At 41.4% G+C, this 25,846-nt stretch overlaps 1 protein-coding gene and 1 long non-coding RNA gene across 4 annotated transcripts in view; one reads left to right on the top strand and one right to left on the bottom strand.

Moving 5' to 3' along the window:
- Positions 1–11,505, bottom strand: part of NDUFV2 (NADH:ubiquinone oxidoreductase core subunit V2) — a 31,816-nt gene extending 20,311 nt beyond the window's left edge. The window contains exon 1 of one of the 3 annotated variants that reach the window (XR_008495451.2): positions 11,287–11,441. Coding sequence is in view for 1 of the 3 variants with exons in the window: in XM_054460984.2 (XP_054316959.1) it covers positions 11,287–11,340 (54 nt within the window). In the remaining 2 variants the exon portion in view is untranslated. Of the gene's footprint in view, positions 1–11,121; positions 11,241–11,286 lie in introns of those variants that run through there. The other 2 variants (XM_054460984.2, XM_054460986.2) reach the window with 2 other exon arrangements.
- Positions 11,506–11,549: 44 nt separating this feature from the next.
- On the top strand, positions 11,550–14,400 carry LOC134738471 (uncharacterized). Its single transcript, XR_010124214.1, has 2 exons — positions 11,550–11,681; positions 14,190–14,400. It is a non-coding gene; the product is annotated as an uncharacterized LOC134738471 (long non-coding RNA).
- Positions 14,401–25,846: the final 11,446 nt, after the last annotated feature.

Genomic DNA, 25,846 nt, shown 5'->3' on the forward strand with positions numbered 1-25,846 from the left:
CAGACCATCTTTTCTATTATTTTTGTACAGAATATCTTCTCCTGGGGCAAAAGTTGAATGAGTTTTCTTACAGACAGGGTTTCCCAAGCTCAAGGTCCCTTAGCTGTGATGCACAGCACTCACCTGGGCTGTTCCATGTCACTCCCGTTGTAGCAGGATAAGCCACAGACAAAACCCCTCAGACACTGAGAAGGAAGGGCTTTATTCAGCCGGGAGCTTTGGCAAGACTCATGTCTCCAACAACCGAGCTCCCCGAGTGAGCAATTCCTGTCCCTTTTAGGGGCTCACAACTCTAAGGGGGTCTGCTTGGGAGGGTCGTGATCGATTGAGCAAGCAGGGGGTAGAACGGAACAGAACAGGACAGGGATTTTCACAGTGCTTTTCTACACAATGTCTGTAATCTATAGATAACCGATTAGGTCAGGGGTCGATCTTTACCAGGCCCAGGGTGTGGCACCGGGCTATCTGCTTGTGGATTTCATTTCTGCCTTTTAGTTTTTACTTCTTCTTTTTTTGGAGGCAGAAATTGACTTGGAGGCAAAAAAAGACTTCTTCTTTTTTTGGAGACAATATGAGGGGTGGTCTCCTCCCTTACCGTGAGATATGAATATCAAGGAGAACTAACATGAAGTTCATGCTGCCTACTGGCCCAGGATGCTGCCTCCTGCCAGCATCCATGAAACTGAGGCAGGTTAACTTGTTAGCTTACAAATGGGGTAAAATTTCAGATCTGTCAAAGTTCTTAAGAAAGTCAATAAAATATAGAAATGTGCCAGTTTCCATTTTTTACTGCTTTTTCTATCAAAATATCTCAACAGAGACATCATAAAAGAAACCAGTAACAGCTGCTGTCTCTAAGGAAAGGAATCAAGATCTGGAGTGGGAAGAAAATTTAGTCTTTACTGCCAGGCAAAATATTAAGCACTTTACATGAAATACATCTCTTAATGCTCTCAAGAACCCTATGAAGTACATACTGTTATTATTCTGTTTTTACAAATGAGGAAACAGACTCTGGAGCTGAGCTTTTAACTGTTTTGTTATATTGTCTCTCCATATGTAGAGTATTTATGGAATATTAGATAACAGTGATACATCCCACTTTCAGAGGTGTTAGAATGTGGAAAGTTAGAAGGTGGGATGCATCATGGGTTAACATATTATATATGCAACATATATTTTTTATCATAATACATATTCTTGTATCCCTACTCTGTACTGTTATGTATATATACTATAATATGTAACCTTGCTTACTGTTTGAATTTTTTGCCATTATATGTATTACATTTAAACTTCTAAAAACCAATGAAGGGCCGGGTACAGTGGCTCATGCCTGTAATCCCAGCACTTTGGAAGGCCAAGGCAAGCCTATCACTTGAGGTCAGGAGTTCAAGACCAGCCTGGACAACGTGGTGAAACTGCATCTCTACCAAAAAATACAAAAATTAGCCAGGTGTGGCGGCACACACCTGTAGTCCCAGCTACTCAGGAGGCTGAGGCGGGAGAATCGCCTGAACCTGGGAGGTGAAGGTTGCAGTGAGCTGAGATCACACCACTGCACTCCAGTCTGGGTGACAAAGTGAGACCCTGTCTCAAAACAAAAACAAACAAAAAAACCCAATGAAGTCTTTAGTTCTTTCCCTGTCTTACTATCACCACTATTTCAGACATTATTTCATGTCTGTGCATTACTGTAAGTCTTCTAGCTGATCCCTTTTTCTCAATCCAAAACATCCTGTCTAATATCACCAAACTAATTTTAAAAATACCATCCTTCTGGCCAGGCGCAGTGGCTCATGTCTGTAAACCCAGCACTTTGGGAGGCCAAGGTGGGCGGATCACAAAGTCAGGAGTTCAAGATCAGCCTGGCCAATATGGTGAAACCCCATCTCTACTAAAAATACAAAAATTTGCCATATGTGGTGGCGCACACCTGTAGTCCCAGCTAATCGGGAGGCTGAGGCAGAACTGCTTGAACCCAGGAGGTGGAGGTTGCAGTGAGCTGAGATCGAGCCACTGCATCCCCGCCTGGGCGACAGAGCGAGATTCTCTATCAAAAAACAAACAAACAAACAAAACCCTTCTGATGTTGAGTGTGGTGTAAAAGACGACCAGCACCAAACACGTTCTAGTATAGGAAATGTCAATTTCATCATTTCTAAAAAACACATTTTCCACATTCTAGCACCTCTGAAGGCGGGATGTATCACTGTTATCTAATATTCCATGAATACCCTATGTATGGAGAGACAATATAGCAAAATGGCTAAAAGCTCAGCTCTAGAGCCTGTTTCCTCATTTATAAAAACAGAAAAATAATGGTATGTACTTCATAGGGTTCTTGAGAGCATTAAAAGATGTACTTAAGGCCAGGCACAGTGGCTCATGCCTGTAATCCCATCACTTTAGGAGGCTGAGGCGGACGGATCACCTGAGGTCATGAGTTCGAGACCAGCCTAGCCAACATGATGAGACCCCGTCCCTACTAAAAACACAAAATTAGCTGGGCGTGGTGGCACATGCCTGTAATCCCAGCTAACCGGGAGGCTGAGGCAGGAGAATCGCTTGAACTCAGGAGGCAGAGGTTGCAGTGAGCCCAGCTTGCGCCACAGCACTCCATCCTGGGCAACAGAGTGAGACTCCATCTTGGAGAAAAAAAAAAGATGTACTTCATGTAAAGTGCTTAATATTCTGCTTGGCAGATGGTAAGTACTGTATTAGTGTTGGCTATCATTAGCTATTATCATTAGAAGTACTACATGTCAGGCACTAAGCTTTTTACACATTATTTAATTCTTAAAGTTTCCTGCAAGGCGGGTATTATTTCCAGAAATTTAAATGAGTTATGAAAACTTCTCAAGGTTAGGTCACATCACTAATTATTGGCAGAAATTATGTTAGATCCTAGGGCCACATGACTACAAAGGCCATGACCTTATTATTAGCCACCTGACTATTTGATGACATCAAAGCTTTAAAACATAGTAGGTCTAAGAAACCAACGAGTTTAAGGAAGAAAATCAGGCCTCCATATATACAGGCAGGCAGATAAGAAATGAAAAGTCCTGCCTCCTTGGCTTACAATGCTCCTGTTAAGAGAGAAAGATGCAAGTTATTTAATCTTTTTAAAATTCTTGCCACTCTTCTCTTCTATTCCTGCAAAAAACCTGAATGTATACACACTAGCGTAACATTTGAGCAACTTAATTTCAAAGTCTGAAGTCGACCTCTTCAAAATTGTATAAGAAAGGCTGAGATAATGTTTAAAAGAAGCTGGCCAGACACAGTGGCTCACACCTATAATCCCAGAACTCTGGAAAGCCAAGCCCCCGTAGATCGCTTGAAGCCATGGGTTTGATATCAGCCTGGGCAACATGGTGAAACCCTGTCTCTACAAAAAATACAAAAATTAGCTAGGCATGGTGGCACACGCCTGTAGTCCCAGCTACTTGAGAGGCTGAGGTGGGAGCATCGCTTGAGGCCAAGAGGTTGAGGTTGCAGCGAGCCATGAACATGCCACTGCACTCAAGCCTGGGAGACAGACTGAGACCCTGTCTCAAAAAAGTAGTAAGTAAACAAACAATAAAGAAAGAAGTAAACTAAATAGTGAAGATAAACTGATAAATCTTAGGCCTCAGTTTTTTTCAACTGGCATAAACTGTTATTCATCCCTATCAAGTTACAGGTGGCCTGAAAATGGCTTTGAAAATTGTTTTTTTGGTGTGTTTAAAGAATATCACCTATTTTACATTCATTGTATGTCTATGTCAGACACTTTCAATAAAGGAATAAAACATTAAAAGTTCTCATTAACATCTTTACACTACTTACTGGGCCATTTCAATTTTGTTTCACTTTGAAATAAAGAGGCATTCCAGGACCAGGCTTAAAACTGGAAAAAACAACTTAGCTAGGCTGGAATGATTCAAAGAATAAGGTGAGTTCCCACCCACCCCCTTCTGTGACTACAGTCTAGTCTTTTCTCTAGAATCTAGCTTCCCATTACACTCTGAAATGTCTATACCTCAAGAAACTCCAATTGAGTTCAATTGAAAATCCAAGTAACTTCCTTTTTTTAAGAAGAAAAGCATGCAACCAAGTAACTTTTTTAAGTAAATAAGATCATAACCTAATATACAGCTCAAAATTAACAGTGGGTTTGAATTCTAGCTTATTTTTTTTTTCAGTGTTTCAGAAGGAAAAGAGAAGATTTAAGCAGGCCAAAACAGTGGCTGCCTTTTCACTGGAGTCAAGTAAACTTGAGTGCCTCTGTGTTAAGCTCTTCTACATACTTTTTTTCATCGATTCCTAAAAAATCTGTAGTGAGTCATTATTTCCATTTTACATTTTACATTTAGAGAAACTCAGGCTCAAAGACAGTAACTTGCCCCATACCGCACAATTAGTGACAGAGCTGGATTTTGAGCCCAGGCTCTTTGAACCTAAGGATCCTGTGCTGTTTCTACCAGCCTTTCCCTTTTACTGTCACTGGCAATACCAATAGCTCAAAATGACAAAAATTAAAGTTTTATATTCTCCCCAATAGGATTCCTTAATTGTCTTTTCATGGGCTCTACTCTTTTTCTGAATTTCTTCTGTTGTTCAAACAATACTACCACCCAACGAAGCTCACTTTTCAGTTCTATCAGACATTTGCATTATAAATGCATCCAGCTAAGAGAAGTTAATAAGAGACTAAGAAGCTGTAAGACAAAACTGACAGAAGCAGTAATCTAATTAGTCAGAAAGACAAGACTAAGGTCAGGCAATTCAAAAACCCTTCTTTTTTCCTTTATTAGAGACCAACTAAGGCAAGGAATATACCTTTTAGACGATCCCTAATATTTACAGATTAAATCCACCAAGATGTCTATCTGCCTGTGCAAGAGTCACAGTGCACACGTGAAACATCTCTAGTGAATCCAAAGTGGTCTGAGGTCCCTCCGTGCCTTCCTCTCACTGTTCACAACATCTGCTGACTTGTTACCTACAGCCTCCCCCATTGCCAGCTCAAGCAAGAAAACTGAAACCTCCTAAAAAAGTCAGGGTCTGCAATACATTCATTCAGACTAGGTAATTTTACATTTAAAAAAAATCCTTGAGGCTGGGTGCAGTGGCTCATGCCTGTAATCCCAGCACTTTGAGAGCCGAGGCAGGTGGATCACCAGAGGTCAGGAGTTTGAGACCAGCCTGGCCAACATGGTGAAACCCCATCTCTACTAAAAGTACAAAAATTAGCCGGGCGTGGTGGCACGCACCTTTAATCCCAGCTACTTGGGAGGCTGAGGCAGGAGAATCGCTTGAACCCGGGAGGCGGAGGTTGCAGTGAGCCAAAATCACGCCACTGAACTCCAGCCTGGGCGACAGAGTAACACTCTGTCTCAAAAAAAAAAAAAAAAAAATCCATGAAAACCAGAAGTTTTTCAGTGCATTTTATTTTAACAAAGTTGATGCTGGGTTAATAATTGTGAAATTTATTTCAAGGATAATCATAAATACAAATGCTTACTCTATGTCAGATCTCATGCTATAAACTACAAATCTACACTATAATTCATTTATTCCTCTCAGCAAGCCTACCAAGTAGGTATTATTATCTTGTTTTACAGGTGAGAAAATTAAGGCTCAAAGAAGGGGGAAAAACTTTCCCTAGATCACACAGCTAAATAAATGAAATGCCACATACAGATTTTCCTGACTTCAGTACATGCCTTAACCACTAAAATTTAAGTTTTGCTGTATTTTCAGATAGACATAGGAGGACTTTTACAAACATCCTCCAAATAAAGTTCCATCAGTAATTTAGCTAAAAATGTTAATTCAGGTTAAAATGTAAGTAATTTTTACCATACTATGAGAGAATTAACAAATGTGATTTGGCTAAATTTTATACTATAGAAAAGCTGCACGAAAAGCCCAGGTATTACAGGCACTGTGCATTACAGATTAAGATAACAACATTAATGATTCCAGCCATCTTGACCATACATCAAAGAAAACATTCTTTAGATATCTAAAATCCCACATGGATATAAGCAACAACCAATTGTTCTAAGAACAAGAATAATTTATAGAAATGAAATGCCCATCCAGTGGACCTGGGGTTCAGTCTCACCTCATGCACTTCACTGTCTTTGTATATGTAGCTAGCTATACCTATGGCATTATCTCAACTTACACCTTCCACTCATCCATCATGACCAAGGTTAACCTCCTCCTCTTACCCCTTTAAAGCCCCTAAACCTCCATCTCTTTTCCCTAAGCAAAGTGAAATCATTTCCCTAGTCTGCTTACACTGGTACACCTTTTATTACTAGAGTGCCTATTAAATTTAAATCTTCACCATACATAGTGATTTCCCTTAGCAACTTCAGTTGTTTGAGCAACTTCAGAAAGGTAGATTACAAACAAAACAAAACAGGACTTGCAAATAAACCCAGCCCTTACTACTGTGTGATCTTGGGCATTTATTTGTCCAGCAATCTTCATATATCTCACATATAAAATGGGGTAACACCTAGCAAAATATCCCACAGATAAAGCCACCTTCCCCCTAATCAAAATGTGTGTAAACTGTCTTTAATGTTTTGTTGAATGAAAGACATTTCCTACAACTGATTTATAACATGCTTCCTGAACTGATTCAAAAACTAGTGACAAGGTTCCTCATTGGAAAATCAGACTGACTGTCACTCAACAGGTTGTACAGCATGGTCAACAGACCTGTAATTTATTACTCAATGTACTGAGCACTAAGGTACTAAACAGTGCCCAAAGAGAAGGGAAAGTCAACTTTTTATAACTTTGAAATGGAAACTGAGTTCAAGTCTCTAATAAAAAGATCCGAGTCTGCAGTTTGCAATAGTAGCCTACTGCACCTCACTGCATAAACTAAAGTTTGTTCATTCTCTCTCTCCTTAAACTGCTAATTTATGGCTATGGCAGGCAGAATAATGGTCTCCCAAAGATAACCACATCCTAATCCTGGAAACCTGTAAATATTAGTTTACACAACAAAAGAGAATTAAGGCTGCTAATCAGCCGACCTTAAAATAGGGAGATTATCCTGGATTATCTAGGTGGGCCCAATATCATCAATCACAGGGTTCTTACCAAGTGGAAGAGGAAGGAGAGACAAGGAAGGATATGTGATGAATGCCAGAAGTAGGGTCAAAGTGATGTGATATAAGAACTAGACCTGCCTTTGCTGGCTTCGGAGATGAAAGAAGGGGCCAAGAGCAGCCTCTAGAAGCTGGAAAAGCCAAGAAAAGACATTCACCTCTAGAGCCTCCAAAAAGGAATGAAGCTCGGGCTACACTTTAATTTTAGCCCACTGAGACCTGTGTCACTTTTAACCTACAGAACTGTAAGGTTAAAAATATAATGTTTTATGCCACAAAGTTTTGTGGAAATTTGTTACAGCAGGAATAAAAAACTAAATGTTTTGGGGTGTTTTTCCTACACTAACTTCTTTAGAGTCCTTTGAGTCACAATGGAGATACACTGGGACATTACAAAATCAAGTTTAAGAATCTCTAATGGAATGGGGAAAACATATCATTGTAGAAAACTTAAAATTTGGAAGGAAAAGTACCACCACACAAGATAGCATACTTCTAGTATGGCTAAGTAGACACTGTCAGGGCAGACCACTGAATAATAACTATAAACTCTGGACAAAATATTTTATAAAAACAAAAGCTTTCTGAAGGCACTGGGGAACAACCAAACAGGCAGACACAGAAGGGGAGTCTACATTCATAAAAAACCAATGAGGTTTTTGTTTTTTCTTCACATCTTTTAGCCTGAAGGCAGGCCTCAGTGAGAGTTTGGAACAACAACAGACATGGTAAAGTGGGAAATCCCAGAAAAGGAAGAGCCAGAAATGGGGAGGGAGCCCTATACATTCTGTATATAAATTCTACGGAAATCTCTTGCTGAACCCTGAACCACGCATGTACATGCTGCAGACTCCAAGGAGCCTAGCTAAAAGAACGGAACCAGTATTTGATCTGCTGCCCACAAGGGATATGGATAGCAACAACAAAGCACACTATTTGGAGGAATAAAACAGGATCTAGAGCCTCTACAACGTATCATTCACAAAATTCAGCATACAATCCAAAATTGTTCAACATATGGGAAACAAACAAAAAAGGAAAACACATTTTCAAGAAAAAAATCAACTAAGATTACCAGACACAAACTTCAGGACAGCTATAATCATGCTTAAAGACATAAAGGAAAATATCCTCAATGAATGAAAAAATACACAATACAGATGGTCGCTGACTTACAATGGCCTGTCTTGCAATTTCCCAACTTTACAATTGTGTGAAAATGATAAGTATTCAGTATGCTCCTCGATTAAGTCCAGATAACCCCACTGTAAATTGAAATTTACATACTTTCAATTTACAATGGGTTTAATCAGGATGTCATCTCATTGTAAGTAAAGGAGCATCTGTAATTGAAAATGCCACCACAACCCTCTCACCTTCGAAACTATAATAGCAGCTTGGGAATGAGGCAGTGATAAGTTCTAAAGTGGCATCAACATTACAGAAAAACCATGGGCAATTACTGAAGAAGGGAATAAACTTATTCTGATTATCTATTACTCCATAATTTGTAACTTTTAGTCAATTACTACAATCACCTATGAGGTATTATCTCAGTTTACAGAAAAGAAAAATGAGGCTCAAAGAGATTAAGATGGCTCAAGGTCGCACAAACTAATACTTAATTCTAGCCATATTTTAAGCATTGATGAGCTGAAAAGCCTCTTCAAGAGAATGGCAGCTAGCAAAGCAGAAATTAGAATAGGCAATTTCTTTGAAAGCATAAATAATCTTTAAAGGTTTCTCATTTAGGAAAGGAACTTAGGTAGACTTTTCTCGTACTTTTCTTGATACTTGCTCGGTTTAATGTGAAATCTCACTACTTGTGAAACGTTAGAAGGGCCTGGTTATATAAGTAATAGAACATCCTCACAATGGAATGCTATGTAGCATTAAAATGACAGTATAGAAATGTCTACTGATAAGGAAAGCTGTTCAGAATACATTACAAAAGAGCAGGCTACCAAACAGTATAAATAACTTTCCATTTTTGTAAAAACAAATTGTCTGTAAGGTCTGTTATGTGTAGACATCAAAATGTTAACAATGGTAATTTCCAGGTTGACAAGACAATGGATGATTTTTATTTTTTGAGCTCACTCTATTTGCTAGTCTCAATATTGTTTTTCCTACACACGTATGACGTGTGTAATAAAAATTAAACTTATTCATCAACTCAAATATTTATTGCGTACATAGTGCATATCAGGCACTATTTGTTTAAAAAAGGGGGGGAGGGGGAAGGGGGAGGGAGAAGGGGAGAGGGATGGAGAGAGAGAGGAAAGGAGGGAGGGAGAGAGGGAGGGAGGGAGATGAGTTGCAGAAACATTAAACCTGGATTACAATGGTCCTCCACTACCTCAAGTTGTTCTTTTTCATTGTTAAAACTGCTTTTCAATTTATACTTCTAGCCCCTTTGCCTCAAAAACAAAACAAACAAAATATACAAGCACTCTTATTTCTTTTCTTTCTACCATGTCTGATCCTCATCATCTTTCACCTAGCATTCTGCAAGAGCCTCTTATCTACTTAGTCTCCCTGTTTCTGGGTCCAAATCAAACCCATTCCACCCTCAGTCCTATCCAGTGACCCATCCAAAGCAGAAACCAGATCTTATTTCTCTACTCTAAAACCTTTCACTGACTCCTGACGGCCTCTAAGATAAAATCAAATTCTTTGGTATGGCACGCAAGGAGCTCCAATATCTGGCCCCTGTCTCTCCCTTATTTCATTTGGGAACACATCTTACCTCCAACAGCAGAGGTGGCTTCTCATACATACCGATCTTTTTCTTGCCAACAAGACTTTAAGTTGTCCTTTCCACCTAGAATACCCTCGGACCCCATGCCCAATCTGTTAGTATTACCTTCAGGAAAAATCTTATGCACCTTGAAACCACATTGGATGACCCTACTCATCTCTCTAACACTGTACTTTTACATTGTCTCAACCTTAAAGTTCCTCTTACATGAGACTATCAATTCCAAAAGAACGGGAACTGTCTAAGTCTTTTCCTTATCTGCAATATGAGGAAAAAGTAATACCAACCTCAAAAATGAGATTTGGAATGTAGATATTTAACTCAGTGCTTGGCATATAGAAAACAGTTATCAAATGACTATCATTATTATCCACACTGTTAACTAGAGCTCAGCAGTGCATGACCTACAGTTTATTCAAAGACTGAACTCTGCAAAAAGGAATATTCCTATTTTACAACTGAAGAAACTGAGGAAGATTAACAGCACAAAGTCATAGAGCCACAAAAGGCAGTTAAACTACCATCCAAACTCGAGTCTAACTCTAAAGCCCTGAATTCATTCTCAACGAATATACACTATCTCCCTCTTGCTGAGAACTGACTTAACCTATTTTACTCTTAGAAAACAAACAAAACTAAGGCTTCTTTCCAGTATTACTTGTGTAACAGGCCCTGTTGTCATAATCGACATTTCTGGAAATCTGCATTTTTAGATTAACGTGAAGGAGTGTTTCAACTTCTCTGCAATTCAATTTCCTTGCCTACTTGGATCTCAAAAAGATCATTTAACGTCTAAAATCCAGTGGTTCTTTAATTGGGTGCTGTTATTTGCGGCGCCGTTCTTTCAGAGTTAGTTTGATACCATTTATTTACTCAGCATTTCCGATATGCAAAGCACAACTGCAGTAAATCAAACATTGGCCACCCTTTTCCAGCCCTAAGCAAGTTCTCCCTAAGCCTTCACGAAGCAAGCCAGAGCTCTCCAGTATGCTGCAACCTAACAGCACCGAGGTCACTAGGCTTGAAATGAGAGGTGCCTCCTTCGGGGCGGGGGTCTTCGAAACTGATCTGGCCAGGGCAGGCCTAGATTCCGCGCTACAGCGAAATAGCAAAAAAAAAAAAAAAAAAAATCATATATATATATATCACCAAGAAGCCCCTCTTTTCTGTCCTCCTCGACCAAACTAGGAGTACACTTCCCAGTATGGCAACCCTCCCTCGGGGCTTCTCACTCACGGTGGGGCTGCAGCGGCCTCCCTAAGAGTGCTAAGGCCGCAGTGTCCTTGCCGCCGCCTGCAGGCCCGTGCAGAGCCCAGGGCTCTCCTGCGCCCAAAACTAAGGGAGACACGGAGAGCAAGAGAAGGGCGGCGGCAGCGCCGGGCTCAGCTCGAGCCTCCTTACCCAGTGGGCGGTGAGGCCAGCCGCCCGGGCCAGGAGCGCCGCGGAGAAGAACATGGCGGACCACACTGTTCACCTTTCCCCAGCCGCGCCAGGCGAGAATCCCGAGCGCGCCCAGAACGCACAGCGTGCGCGCTCCCGACCCCAGGCCTAGGCGTCCCGGACTGCACGCCGCTCCCTACGCCGAGGGGCGGTGGCTGACGGGAGGGAGCGAGGGCGCGCGGGGGCTGCTGGGGCCCTGTGGGCGGAGACTTCCCGGGGGAGGGGCGAGGACCAGTCCGTGCTCGGAAAGGGAGGTGTCCTACGGGCCGCTGCAGGGGTCCCGGCCTTGAAAAGAAGCGTACCGGAGCTGCGCCTTGGGCTCTTGGGTAACGAAGCGCCCACCTGGATTTATAGGGGTGAGCTTCCCTCATGGAGAGCCTTGTGAGGATTAGCCACCTCCTTTTATATTGCTGTTAGTTAAAAATGAAGTCGGGTTGCAACCCACTATAAATCTTATTCTACATGTTACGAATTCAAGACACAGAGGGCTGCTATCCAGTGTGCTAGCCATAGACACCAAATGTCTTTGTTCCCATTCTTTTGCATTAGAGATATGTGCGACATATTTAGGGGTTAAATGGTATGATGTCTGGAATTTGCTTGAGAATAGTGGGGAGTGGGAGGTGAAAAATAAAGCAAGTTGGCCGTAAGTAAGGCCATAGAAGCTGCATGGTCGTTCTTATTTACTATTCTCGGTACTTTTATTATGGAAAATAGATATTTTCCATAATAAAACTGAAAAAAAAACACCCCACTTCCTTCTTCATGTTTGTTTGGTTATCTCTGGAAATTCCAACAAGTATTTATTCAGTAACAGCTCTAATGTGCACAGCACTATTTCCTGGTGTGGACTTCCTCTTGATTTTTTACGTCACTGCCTTCTTTTCTGGAGTGTCACGTCCTGTACCCACCCACTTCCTTTTGCCCATTTTCTTTGCTATAATAAACTTGTGAATAATTTCTAGAACATTCACAGCAGCACAGGAATTTTAAAAATTTATCCCTCATTAGTTTAAAAACTCAGAAATATTCCATTGCAACCCCTATGAATCATATTTCGCAAATCACAGAATTCAAGACACTGGAGGACTGCTGCCCAGTGAGCTAGAAATAGATACCAAATGCCTTGGTTCCCACTCCTTTGCCTTATATTTTATGTTAGTTTGCCTCTCCTAAATCAGCTTCAGTATTTCCCTTTAAAAGGGAAAGACAGTCTGGCCCTTAATGTAAATATATTTTGTTATAAAGTTACCTAAATACTTATACACCTGGCCGGGCGCGTGGCTCACGCCTGTAATCCCAGCACTTTGGGAGGCCGAGGCGGGCGGATCACGAGGTCAGGGGATCAAGACCATCCTGGCTAACACGGTGAAACCCTGTCTCTACTGAAAATACAAGAAATTAGCTGGGCGTGGTGGCGGGCGCCTGTAGTTCCAGCTACTCGGGAGGCTGAGACAGGAGAATGGCGTAAACCCGGGAGGCGGAGCTTGCAGTGAGCCGAGATCGCGCCACTGCACTCCAGCCTGGGCGACGGAGCGAGACTCCGTCTCAAAAATAAAAAATAAAAATACTTACACACCTAACACTATCGTGCACATAATAGTTCTTACTGTTCTTATACAACTAAAACCAAAACATGTCACAAATACTTGATGCATGAGACAGACATTATATGGATTCTTTTTGAATCTGTAATGCATGCTTTTACTGGATTTTATGAGGGCATTCTCTGACTCCCAATCCAGATTAGTCCTCAAGATACCGTCCCAAAATACGCCTGCCCGCACTTTCACTACTACGTTTACGACCAGATTATAACCTCCATGGGTGGAGAAACCTGCCCTTCCCATATTGTTTGGTTCAGCAAGTTGCACTATACCTGGCAAGTGGAAGGCATTCAATAAATATTTGTTGTCTGAATGAAAATCTTGCCCATAGTGCAAATATTCTGCCTACCTAAAAGGGTTAGAATTATGCTCATTTCTATTTGTCTTAGGTCAGAATTATGCTTGTTTCTATGTGTATCGGTGAGAGTGCTTTTCGCTACAAGTAACAGGAGTTCTAACAAGTAGATTAAAGGATACTGGGTTCATTTTCTCACACGAAAAACAATTCCAGAGGTAGAGTAGTTCCAAGGTTAGTTAATTCAACCTTGCCCAAGGATGTCTTCAAAATGTTAAGCGGCTTCCATCTTTTTACTCCAGCATACTCAGCCGTGACTCCTATTATAGACACAAGATATCTGCAGCAGTTCTAAGTATCATGTGCAGATGACAACATTCCAAAGAAGAAAAAGAACTCTTACATCTGAAGTGTCCCAGATGTTCCTCCAGCAGCCTTCTTGTCTCATTGGCTTACAAGACATAGTGGTTAAGAGGGAATGCTCTAGAATCAGACTGTGGGGGTTCAGCTGCTGCTTTCTAGCTGCGTGACTTTAGGCAAGTTAGTCTCTCTGGGCTTTGGTTTAATAATGGTACCTTCCTCATGGCTTTATTAGGAGAATGTGAAGGGAAAATAAATCTCGGGACCCCCAAGTCACTAAGCTGAGGGAAAAGACAAGCTGGGAACTATGTCAGGTAAACCTACCTCCCATTTTTTTTCCTAAATAAGATAGCTACAAAGATAAAAAGCTACATACCTCCCTCACAATTTGCCCACAAGAAAATTCCTTATGGACAAAGGACAGACAGATCTCGATGTCATCCCTCTGAGGCTTGCCTGAGACAAGAGCATATCTGATTGTTTTCTCTGCCCTATTGTTCATGTAAAAATGCAAATGCACTGAGCCAGACTAAATTTTGTATTCAGTGGAGGGCTGATCAAGGACTCAAAAGAATGCAACCTTCTGTCTCTTATCTACTTAGGATTTGGAAGCTCTCCTTCAAGTTGTCTCGCCTTACCGAAGTGAACCAATGTTCATCTTACACATATTGATTGATGTCTCATGTCTCCCTAAAATGTATAAAAGCAAGATGTACCCCAACCACCTTGGGCACAGGTCGGCAGGACCTCCTGAGGCTATGTCAGGGTGCGTCCTTAACCTTGGCAAAATAAACTTTCTAAATTGATTGAGAACTATCTCTTCTGATTTACAAGAATGAAATTGAAGTGGCATCACCGTCTGGGGTAAATATCCAGGGTTCGGCATCTCCCGCCAAGAGGATTAAGGAAAGGGACACATGTGGGTGGGTTAAGGAGCAGAAAGTTTAATAGGCAGAAGAAAGGGGAGAGGAGAGCAGCTCCTTGTAAGACGTCTGAAAAAAAGGGGCATGGGCAGACCACAGCAGATTTTATAAGCAGGCTTGAGGAGGCAGTGTCTGATTTATGTGGGGCTCACAGATTGGTTTGACCAGGTGTGACGTTTACGTAGCATGGGGAAGGCTGGTCTCCCAACCCTAATCTTATTATACAAATGGGCTTTCCACTTGGGCAGTGCCATCTAGTCTGCTCCTTACTGTACACGTGGCTGGCAAAAAGAGAAGATGGGGCCGCCACTTTGAACATGCCTCATTCCAGGTAGTATATTCCTATGGGCACAACTGCCGAAATTCACCTGTGCAAGCTTCTAGTTTGCTTGTCTGTCTGCAGCTCGATTTTACAGGCTGCTCTTTGTTAGAAAAGAAAATGATTGGGGGCTGCTTTTTATTAAAAGGAAAACCTTACCGAGGACTCCCATACCCTCACTATCTGCCTAAGCAATTTCTTAACTCCTGTATCGAAATGAGTTGGTACCTTTTAAAGTTCTTTAAAAAGTACCTAGCACAGAGTAAATGCTTAGTAAGTGTTAGCCTTCATCATCATCATCATCACCATCATCAGAATAGAACATTACAATATTAAGATAATTAAGCCACTAATTAGAAAGGAGAATGGAAGGGCTAATTTGGGGCCCATTAGCTCCTGAACAAAATAGCTCTGCCAGCAAGGAAGGGGCTGAAGAAGTAAATCTAGGTAGGCAACTAACGGGATCATCCACAGTAGACCACCCTCTTTTGAGTTCATGACCTATAGAGAAAGTGTATATCCCATTGGTGCCTGACACTAATCAAGGACTTACCAGGTGCCCCCAATTTCTATTACCTAGGAACAGAACCAAAAAGTGCAAAGAGTAATGTTTAAAACATCACAGATGTGTGCTAAGGGAGTGTCTAACCTGTTAACACCTTCTTGAAGATGTTACAGAAAGTAAGATGCTTTTAGTTCAATTCAACTTTATTTCAATTCAACTGCCAGTAAGTGTGGCATCACACTGTTCACCAAGTCAAAAGACTCGTCAATGTCCAGCATGACTTTGGCTTATCCTTAGCCCAAATATTTATTAAGTGAGAATGTCAGGATGGATATCTTTTACACCCAGTAACATAAGTTAATTTCTGGAGCCACTCCACTTATAAAGTAACCTCCTGTGCAATCAACTATTCTCAGAGTCCTTAGGATAGAATTGTGGGTGCTGTTTGGAAAATTCCTCTTCTTCCTCCCACTATCAAAGTCATTGTTTCTGGACACAGACCAGCATGGACATCGATGATTTCAAGTTACTGACCTAACCCTACAAGCTTGATTGAAATTGGCTTGATTATGTAATGAACCCGTAATGAACATCATGGCTGCCTGGTTTGATATATTCCACTATTCTAAGTTGGCACTAGTACCATAAGCCCAGGGAAATTGGCCCTAACTATAGTGGTCAAGCCATTAAATAAAGAATGCGTGGGTGTTGGGGGTGGAGAGTGAGGGACTGGAGGCTGGGGGAGCTAGAATAAAGTCTAGAGGGATGACCAAATGTGGGAACTTTGACTCTCTCATTCTTGATTTCTTTGCCATTTAAACCATCACACATAGGCACTATCAAGGACGTGGTATAATGAAAATCATGAGCTTTGTAATTGGATTTGAATTCTGACCTCGTCACTTACTCACTTTTGTGAAGTTTTGGTTCTCAGTTTCTGAAAATATAATTAGAACATTAAATCATTCAGTTTATGGAAAATGATGAACATGGTGCCTGGTACACAGTAAGGCTTCAGAAAAGCTTTGGGTTTTTGTTTTTTGGTGTTTTTTTTTTTCAGTATCTAACAAGTTGTCCGCTCCATCTATGGAACACTTTAGTCAGGCTTTCTAAATTGTGATTATCTCCTAAGTCACATCCTACTTATTAAAGCAGCCACAGGTAGATCATGCACTCTGGCTCTCAGCATGGCCTCACATAACAATACTGACGTGCCTGTCTTGCTGTGTTTTCTAATGAAAAATGTGAGCTGCAGGCCCAGTCCTGCTTTGCGGGGAAAGGGAGCCAGTTGGTATAAAGTCAAAACTCAATGGAAGGGAAGAATGGGATAAGGTTACTGCTGGGTGAGAGACAGAGAGAGAAGTATTTCCAGCAGGAAATTGGAGCATGTAAAGAAGAATGATCCGGTCACATTGGTAAACTGAAGTGTTAGACCCATTTCACACTGAGGTGAGGGGGGATGTGAGGTTAGCGAGTGAGTTCTGCATGATTCTTCCAGATTCTTCTCAAGTTATTCTTGCATATGCGAGACCAAAAGGGAAAATGAAAATCAAAACAGCCAGTAATTTAACTATATAGACTTCAAGAACAGATTGTTTTAAAAAAATAACATAAGCAGAATGTCACCTAAGCCATTATCAGATTCACGTCGCTCGTTACTTCCCCTAGCAGCTTCTGCGGCTAAAGTGAAATTTTCTATCAGAATTTGATCCATGCTTCCCTAGCAAGTAGTCAAAGTAATTAAACAACAATGAATGTAATTCTTGCCTGATAGATTTGCGAATTGCTGATCACTGTTGTTGGTAATGTGTGGAGCTATATGCTCTCATTGGTGATGGCAGGAGTGTGATAAGATCAGCCTCTGGAGAGGGTAATTTGGCAATATGTGTTCGGTTTCTTAATATGAATTTATCCTAAGGAAGTAACTGAAAAAGTATACAAAAATGTTTATCATGGTGTTATTTGTAATACTGAAAACCTGGAAGCTATATAAATGACATCAGTAGAGAATTTATTAAATAACAGTACAGCCATACAATGGGATGTTGCTCTGCAGATTTAAAAATAATAATGAAAATCAATATTTATTGTAAAGAAAAGATGCCCATAATGTGTGGCAACTTAATAAAAAAAAGATTACAAAACATCACGTATAACATTACTACATTTTACGTATATGCATAGGAAAAAATATGGAAAGGTAAAATGTTAATGAGAGTTCTCTCTGAGTGATGGGATTAAAGGTAATTTTCATTTTTTTCTTTATGCTTTTTGTATTGCCTGATTTTATTTCAATTAACACATGCTACTTGATGGTAAGAAAAAATAAAGCTATGTTCATTTTGAGAAATAGTTTAATAAAGGAAAAATAAAAGTGAAAAATTTAATAATTCTCTTTTATATTCATTTCTTTTTAGTGGATGTAAACCTCTTTAGAGTATACTTCTTTTGATTGCTATTAATTTTTATTCGGGTTTGAATTTAGGGTATTGAGGAGTGTGGGCTGAGAAGAGGGAAATGGGCCAGTTCTTAGACTCTTCAGGCAGTTTTCATTCTAAACAAAAGAAATACCTCTGGACTCCCTCCCTCAGGCTGCTTCTTAAGATCCCTGTAAATATTGAATTCATGTCTTCCTTGACCAGTTACAAAAATATTCATGTAAAGTTTCTTTAAATAGTCAATTTTCTTGCACGTTAAAATTTTCCTTGACTAAGAAAAATCATATTGCATCTCAGTGGTTCATTTGCTGCGTATGCTTGCGTGGTGAGATGTAAATAGTCTAAGCCGTATAATGAAAGAGTGGTTGGAGCAGGATGAAATTGGTCAGAAAAGACTTTCATTTATTCACTTACTATGCAAATATATGTTCAGCTCCTCTTATATGCCAGGCACTAGGGCACTGGAGATACAAAGGCAAAAGACATAGCCCTTCCTGGGAAGACCTTACATGCTGGCAGGGAAAAGATTATAATACGAGTGTATGTGCAACATGAATTGGGAACTTAGAGAGGAAGGAATCCCAAAGTCTTATTGGGGATGTCAGATGTCACAGGGCATGTAACATTTGAAGGTTACACAAGAATTTGCCATAAGTAGGGTTTCTTAGAGGTATGTTTTCACCTGAAAGAAATGAAAGATAAGCATTGCTATAGAGCAGCTAGAAGGTCAAGGTGGCACATAACAAACCTAAACAGATTCTGATAATAAAGGTTAGAGGAGTCGTTGTTCCCCTTCTTCCTCTGGGGCCCACTTCCTGCCAGGTCATTTCAGTGCATAGTAACAGAGGCACATGATGTTGGTGCCGAGGCTTTCATCGTCCTTCGTGGATGCTTTTGGCAGGGCCTTGCATACTGTGTGTGTTAATTGTTGTGTGCTAATGGCAAGATGACATATGATAGAACTTTCAAGCCAGATAATAAGGGGCTTTGCTATCAGGGCAATGGAATGACAGGAACTGTTGTGTGGATTCTGAGATAGCCTAGGGCCCTGGTATCAACATTTTAGAGCAGGAAAGACTAGAAAACATCTGGTCCAATCTCCTCATTTTATAGGTTAAAAAATAAAAAGTTACTGAGAATGCCAAGATCTTAGCAACCGCCTTCTTCATGAATAAATTATTGAGTGTGATAGTTTTGTGTAGTGGTGCTCTAGTATATCTCTATAAACCTTAATGAGAAGATTCATTTTGTTAATCTGGCTGGCAGAGAAGTCCTGCTTCGTTACCTAGCTCTAGCTCATGTGTTTCTTATGTTTATATAGTCAAAGGTCAAAAGCTGACTAAGAACAGACGAGTTCTTTCCTTTTGCATCATTTTCAACTTTTCAAAGGGCTTAAAATAAACTATCATTTTCCACTATTTACTTAAGGGATTTGTTTTGCAGTATCCGTAGTTCTTAGGAACCTCCCCCCGCCACCACCACCACCCCGTTGTACTTATGAAGTGCACAATCTAATTCTTACTCATCTATCAACATCTAAGGAATGCTAGTGTTAATATGTATGGTTTAAGTCACCCAAAACGGAATAAGAATGTTGAATTGGCCAGCGACGTTTGTGACTTTCCACAAATATCTTACATGTATAGAATCAGGAAATCACTCCTCCTAAGACAGAGGTGATAGACAAATTTATCAAAGGAAAGAGAGTCTGCCCTTACTTTCTCAGGGACCATACCTACAGCAGGGTGTGAAAGGCTGGCTTCTAAGATAACCATAGCAGGCCAATTTGACTTTGTGTAAGCATATGACGCAGGGGAATGGAAAGTGGTAGGGTTAGCATCATTTAATAAACATGTACAGTGGTTACAGAAATTCCAAGTTCAGCTAAAGGCCTCTAGCAACAAGTGTCATGGTGTATCTAAATAAGAAGAGTCATGAAACGCAATATGAAATTATCCATTAAAAATATTGGCCAGGCATGGTGGCTCTTGCCTGTAATCCCAGTATTTTGGGAAGCTGAAGTGGGAGGATCACTTGAGGCCAGGAATTTACGATCAGCCTAGGCAACATTGTGAGACTCCATCTCTACAAAAAATTTAAAAATTATCCAGGCATGATGGCATACGCCTGTAGTCCCAGCTACTTGGGAGGCTGAGGTGGGAGGATAGGTTGATCCCAGGAGTTTGAGGCTGCAGTGAGCTATTATCATGCCACTGCTCTCCATCTTGGGCAACAGAAATGAAAGCCTGTGTCAAAAAAAAAAAAAAATCAGTTTACTCCAACTGAGGCTTAATCAGGTCATGCAAGTAGGCTATCTTTGTGAATATTGATTTTGCTTAAAAATAAGAGAACTGCTCAGAAAATCTTTGTCATTTTTATGGAATTTCCCAGTAAAACAGTACATATACGTACTGAAAGAAATCTGGAAACGAAAGAGAGAAGGAGAAAGAAAGAGAGGTGGGAAGGAGGAGAAAGAAGAAGGAGAGAGAGAGAGGAAAAGAAGGAAGAAGAGAAAGAATGAATGAGGGTGTGTATTTTAGTTGTGAAACCAAGGAGTAATTTCTCTTAATAAATGAACTTTTCTTTTTTTTAACAATTTTGCATGTTTAAAAATATTTATTTTTTTCTTCACTTTATTTATTTTTTTGTCAATTATAATTTTTTTTTAATACTTTAAGTTCTAGGGTACATGTGCACAACGTGCAGGTTTGTTACATATGTATACATGTGCCATGTTGGTGTGCTGCACCCATTAACTTGTCATTTACATTAGGAATATCTCCTAATGCTATCCCTCCCCCCTCCCCCCATCTCATGACAGGCCCCAGTGTGTGATGTCCCCTTCCTGTGTCCATGTGTTCTCATTGTTCAATTTCCACCTATGAGTGAGAACATGAGGTGTTTGGTTTTCTGTCCTTGCGATAGTTTGCCCAGAATGATGGTGTCCAGCTTCATCCATGTCCTTACAAAGGACATAAACTCATCCATTTTTATGGCTGCATAGTATTCCGTGGTGTATATGTGCCACATTTTCTTAATCCAGTCTATCATTGATGGACATTTCGGTTGGTTCCAAGTCTTTGCTATCGTGAATAGTGCTGCAATAAACATACAAGTGCATGTGTCTTTATAGCAGCATGATTTATAATCCTTTGGGTATATACCCAGTAATGGGATGGCTGGGTCAAATGGTATTTCTAGTTCTAGATCCTTGAGGAATCGCCACACTGTCTTCCACAGTGGTTGAACTAGTGAACTTCCTGTTCTAACCAGCATTTCATCCGAGGTAAATGCTAAAACAATGGACACATTCTTAAACCCACTGCAGTCTCAGACTTCTAGGAGCTTACAAAATTTTATAGCTGTCCTTGTGTAGTGAGGACAAATTTACTCAAATTTTCACAGGAATTTCCTCTTCTGCTGAACTTTGACTCTGAATCTCTGTGGACACTACTCCCCAGAGCGTATGCAGTTCCTAAATATCTGCTGGTTGACCTCACTAGATAAACCTAGATTCACATTCTATTTGCACAATGTCTGGGCTCTAAAGGCTCATTCGACTGTCCTGACAAGTGCAGATTTTACTGGATACAGTTTCTATTTGTCCACATTGTAGGTTTTCTCAGATTTGCGTTTTGAAAAGTATTATTGAAAAATGAAGATACGCAGGGCCAACATGGGGAAAGCCTTGTTGACATTCATTTAATCAAGTATTCCTGAAATAGGCTGGGTGCGGTGGCTCACGCTTGTAATCCCAGCACTTTGGGAGGCCAAGGCGGGTGGATCACAAGGTCAGGAGATCGACGCCAGCCTGGGCAATAGGGTGAGACCCCGTCTCTACTAAAAATACAAAAATTAGCCAGGTGTGGTGGCGCACATCTGTAATCCCAGCTACTCAGGAGGCTGAGGCAGGAGAATCGCTTGAACCTGGGAGGTGGAGGTTGCAGTGAGCCAAGATCGTGCCACTGCACTCCAGCCTGGGCGACAGAGCATGACTCTATCTGAAAAAAAAAAAAAAATTCTTGCAATAGTAAATTTTCTCTTTTTATGGCCACTTTCTAAATTTCATAATATTTTGTTAAACGTGTACCCTGGGACATGGGATGTTATAAGAGGGATAGATTTTATCATTCACTAGACCATTCTTCAGTCCCTTTAATGTTTTCCAAGTTTCTTTCGTGTGTCAGGGAAGGGTACACTAAGTGTTGAAGATGTCAAGATATTGGATATAGTCTTGCCCTCACAGAGCTCACAGTCTAGTTATTAGTACATGACTGGGTTCACAGTGGACTTGTCTGCTAAAGAATATGAAATTTATAACCCAAAGTCCAGGTGCAGTGGCTCACACCTGTAATCCCAACACTTTGGGAGGCAGAGGCAGGTGGATCACAAGGTCAGGAGATCAAGACCATCCTGGCTAACATGGTGAAACCCCGTCTCTACTAAAAATACAAAAAAAAAAAAAACAAAATTAGCCAGGTGTGGTGGTGGGCACCTGTAGTCCCAGCTACTCGGGAGGCTGAGGTGGGAGAATGGCATGAACCCAGGAGACGGAGCTTGCAGTGAGCTGAGATCGCACCACTGCACTCCAGCCTGGTTAAAAAGAAATTTATAACCCCAAACTCTCCTATTCATGGTCTACCCCCTCTGAAATCTGATATTTGTGTTGCTACAGAGCAATCTTTCAACTTGTTTTGTTGTCTTGGGAATAATATGCATTCAAAATAACAAATATTATTCAGCACCTACTATAGCCAGGAAGTAAGAACACATGATAGGCAAACTTATAAGATGGCCACCAATGATCCCCACTTCCTTGTGCTCATGGCCTTATGTAAGAAACCCCCTCCTCTTGAGTGTTGGCTGGACCTAGTGACTTGCTTCTAACCTATAAGATATGGCAAAGGGGATGGGATGTCACTTCCTTATTAGGTCAGAAAAGATTGTGACTTCTTTCTCTATTGCTTTCTTGGCTTGTACACTTTGGTGAAGCAGACTTCCTATTGGAGAAGCACACCTGGCTGGGAACTGAGCCCTTCAGTTCACCAGTCCATGAAGAACTGAATCCTGCCAACTACCATGTGAGCTTGGAAGCAGATTCTTCCCCAGTCTGGCCTTCTGATGAGACCAAATCTTTGGCCAACATCTTGATTACAGCCTTGTGAAATGCTGAGAAAAGGACCCAGTTAAACTGTGCCCAGATTCATGACTCACAGAAACTAAGATAGTACATGTATCTTGTTTTAAGATGTTAAGTTTTGGGATAACTTGGTATGCAACAACAGGTAATTAATTAAAAAAAATTTCTGTTCTTGAGGAGTTGACAGTAGAGCTGGAGTAAGGCAGAATGGTAACTACAGCTCAGTGTTAAAGGTAGTGCCATCTTCAGTGATTCCACAGAGGTTGCTAGTTCTGTGCATTTAGCATTTTAATTCTAGTTTCAAGCCATCTTGATTTCTGTTCTTATAGATTTTCCAACTGGAAAGACTTGACCAACTCTATCTCTGTAGCTTTTACCCTGTATTCCACCTCAAAAGAATGATGATAAATAGTGTAATGTCCAACAAGACTACATGTTCCTTGAAAGTAGGACCAGGCATGGTGGCTCACGCCTCTAATCCCAACACTTTGAGGAGGCCGAGGCAGTAGGATTGCTTGAGCCCAGGAGTTCAAGACCAGCCTGGGCAACATAGCAGGACCTTGTCTCTACAAAAAAATACAAAAATTAGCTGGGTGTGGTGACACACTTGTAGTCCCAGCTACTCAGAGGCTGAGGCAGGAGGATCACGTGAGCCCAGGGATGTTGAAGCTGCAGTGAGCCAAAATCATGCTGCTGCACTCCAGCCTGGGTGAGACCCTGTTTTGAAAAAAGAGCAAGCAAGCAAGCAAGCAAGGAAGAAAAGAAAAGGAAGGAAGGAAGGAAGGAAGGAAGGGTATTTTATACTTAATGCCCTTTCATAGTGCCTAGTTCATGCCCTTTCATGTGGAGGGAAGGCTCACTAAATATTAAATGATGAACTATATTCTCAGAGTTAGTAAAAGAGCAAAAAACACAGGAAAGGCCTCTGAGAATTCTGGATGTACTGGGACATAGGTTTTGGCGGGTGACTTGCCTGAGCAGTGTTATATAAGGCTCTGATGCACAATTCATGAGCTAAACATAAGATACGGAAGAATTCTGCAGGTAATGATTTTGTGATACTTACTCCAGAAGCTTTCCAGAATCTCTAATGCAGCAGCTTCGAGTGCTGTTTTTACTGATTTTTATTTATTGTAACTTTGTTATAACCAATAAAATTGATAGCACAGCTGCCTGTGCTATGCCTGTAAGCCCTAGGTACTCATCATCACCATATATCACAGGGCAACCTACTGCAGGCACCCACAACTTTCCACTTGAGGGCTTCAGCCTGAAGTGCAGGTGCAGCCCTCAGCCAATGTCGACGGCAATGGGAGGGAAAAACCCCAAGCTTCCTTGCCTTTTTTGTGTGGCAGGACTCTGAGATGTGCTCTATGCTGTCATTCATAGTTCTCCAGTGGGACTGAACCCCATGTACTCACATGGGCCATTCATTCAGTAACACTTCCTTGGGTCACCCCTAAAATAAACTACTCGGACTCAAATCCTTGCCTCAAAGTTGGATTCTGGCGAAATCCAACTTATGATGCAAATGAACAGAGACAAAGATAGGAGGCTTGGCTGGGCACAGTGGCTCACACCTGTAATCCCAACACTTTAGGAGGCTGGGGCCGAAGGATTGCTTGAGTTCAGGAGTTCGAGACTGGCCTGGGCAACGTGATGACCTCACCTCTACAAAAATTATCTGGGTGTGGTGGCATGCACCTGTAGCCCAGCTACTTGCGGGGCTCAGGCGGGAGGATGGCTTGAGCCTGGGAGGTCAAGGCTGCAGTGGGCCATGTTTGAGCCACTGCACTCCAGCGTTGGTGACAGAGCAAGACCCTGTCTCAAAACAAAACTAAAACAAACAAAAAACAAAAAAAGAAAGATAGGAGGCTTAAGTGCTCCTATTATTGATTTAGCCAAGCAACTCAGGAAAGAGCTAGACTTAGCTTGGTGAAGTGGGATCCAGTGGAGAAGGCTAGGAGGGGCCGGACTTATAAGTTGACTTGCTCACTGGGGTGAGGTGACAGCTGGAGCCAAAGGGTGTGTAACAGGAGCTGGTAGCTTATGGGAGCAGCTGTGGCAGGGATCTGGCCTGCAGGAGTCTGGTAATGTATCAGACAGGAGAGCACAGGGTTGGCAAATCCTGGTTAGATTTGGATATCCAGGCAGCCAGGCAGTGATGGGTAATGTCGTCAGCAGGGAGCCAGACTCTGGCTTCAGTCAGGGTCAGAGGGGGCTTTCCATCCTCTGAGGATGAGCTGCTGGGACAGAGCAGCACCCCAGTGCTTAGGGAGACTTTGGTGCTGAACATGAAACAACACATGGACTCAGGCAAAAGAAATGCAAGGAAGCTGAATCCAAGACCAGGCATAAAGACTGATGAGAGAGCAGCACGGGCTTTGGAATCTGAGAATCCTTGGTTTGAATCCAGCTTCCTAACTTTCCAGAAGGGTGACTTTGGACACGTTGATAAGCCTTTCCGAGCTTAGTGTCTTTATCAGGAGAATGGAGACAGTGGTTCCTCCCTCACAGGGTTGTGGTAGAATTTTAATGATGTAAATATGGAGAGAGAGCATGAGGTCAGTGTATCACTTCTATGTCTGAGTAAGCAAGGATAGCTCTTAGAGGCCATGCTTTCCACTGGAATCAGAACTTGCTTTGAATACAGATAGAAGATAATGATGTTCTCAGAAACATAATTGATCAAAGAACCCTATCATATCCTTTCTTACGTTACTTCCTCTTACCAGCCAACCACTTTTGCTGAAGATGATGCTTTTCAGACAGAAGGCAGAGAAAGCTGTGTGACTTAGGCATCATCACCAGGGATGTTAAGCAGGCTGGCCCATCACAAGAGCCATGGAGTGTACATGAGTGTGTGTGCATGCATGTGTTCCAGAGAGGTGGGGTGCAGGGGGTGGGATGGGGAGGTCTTCAGGGTGTCAGGTC

This window comes from Pongo pygmaeus, chromosome 17 (genome assembly GCF_028885625.2).
Source record: "Pongo pygmaeus isolate AG05252 chromosome 17, NHGRI_mPonPyg2-v2.0_pri, whole genome shotgun sequence".
In the NCBI taxonomy this organism is placed as follows: domain Eukaryota; kingdom Metazoa; phylum Chordata; class Mammalia; order Primates; family Hominidae; genus Pongo; species Pongo pygmaeus.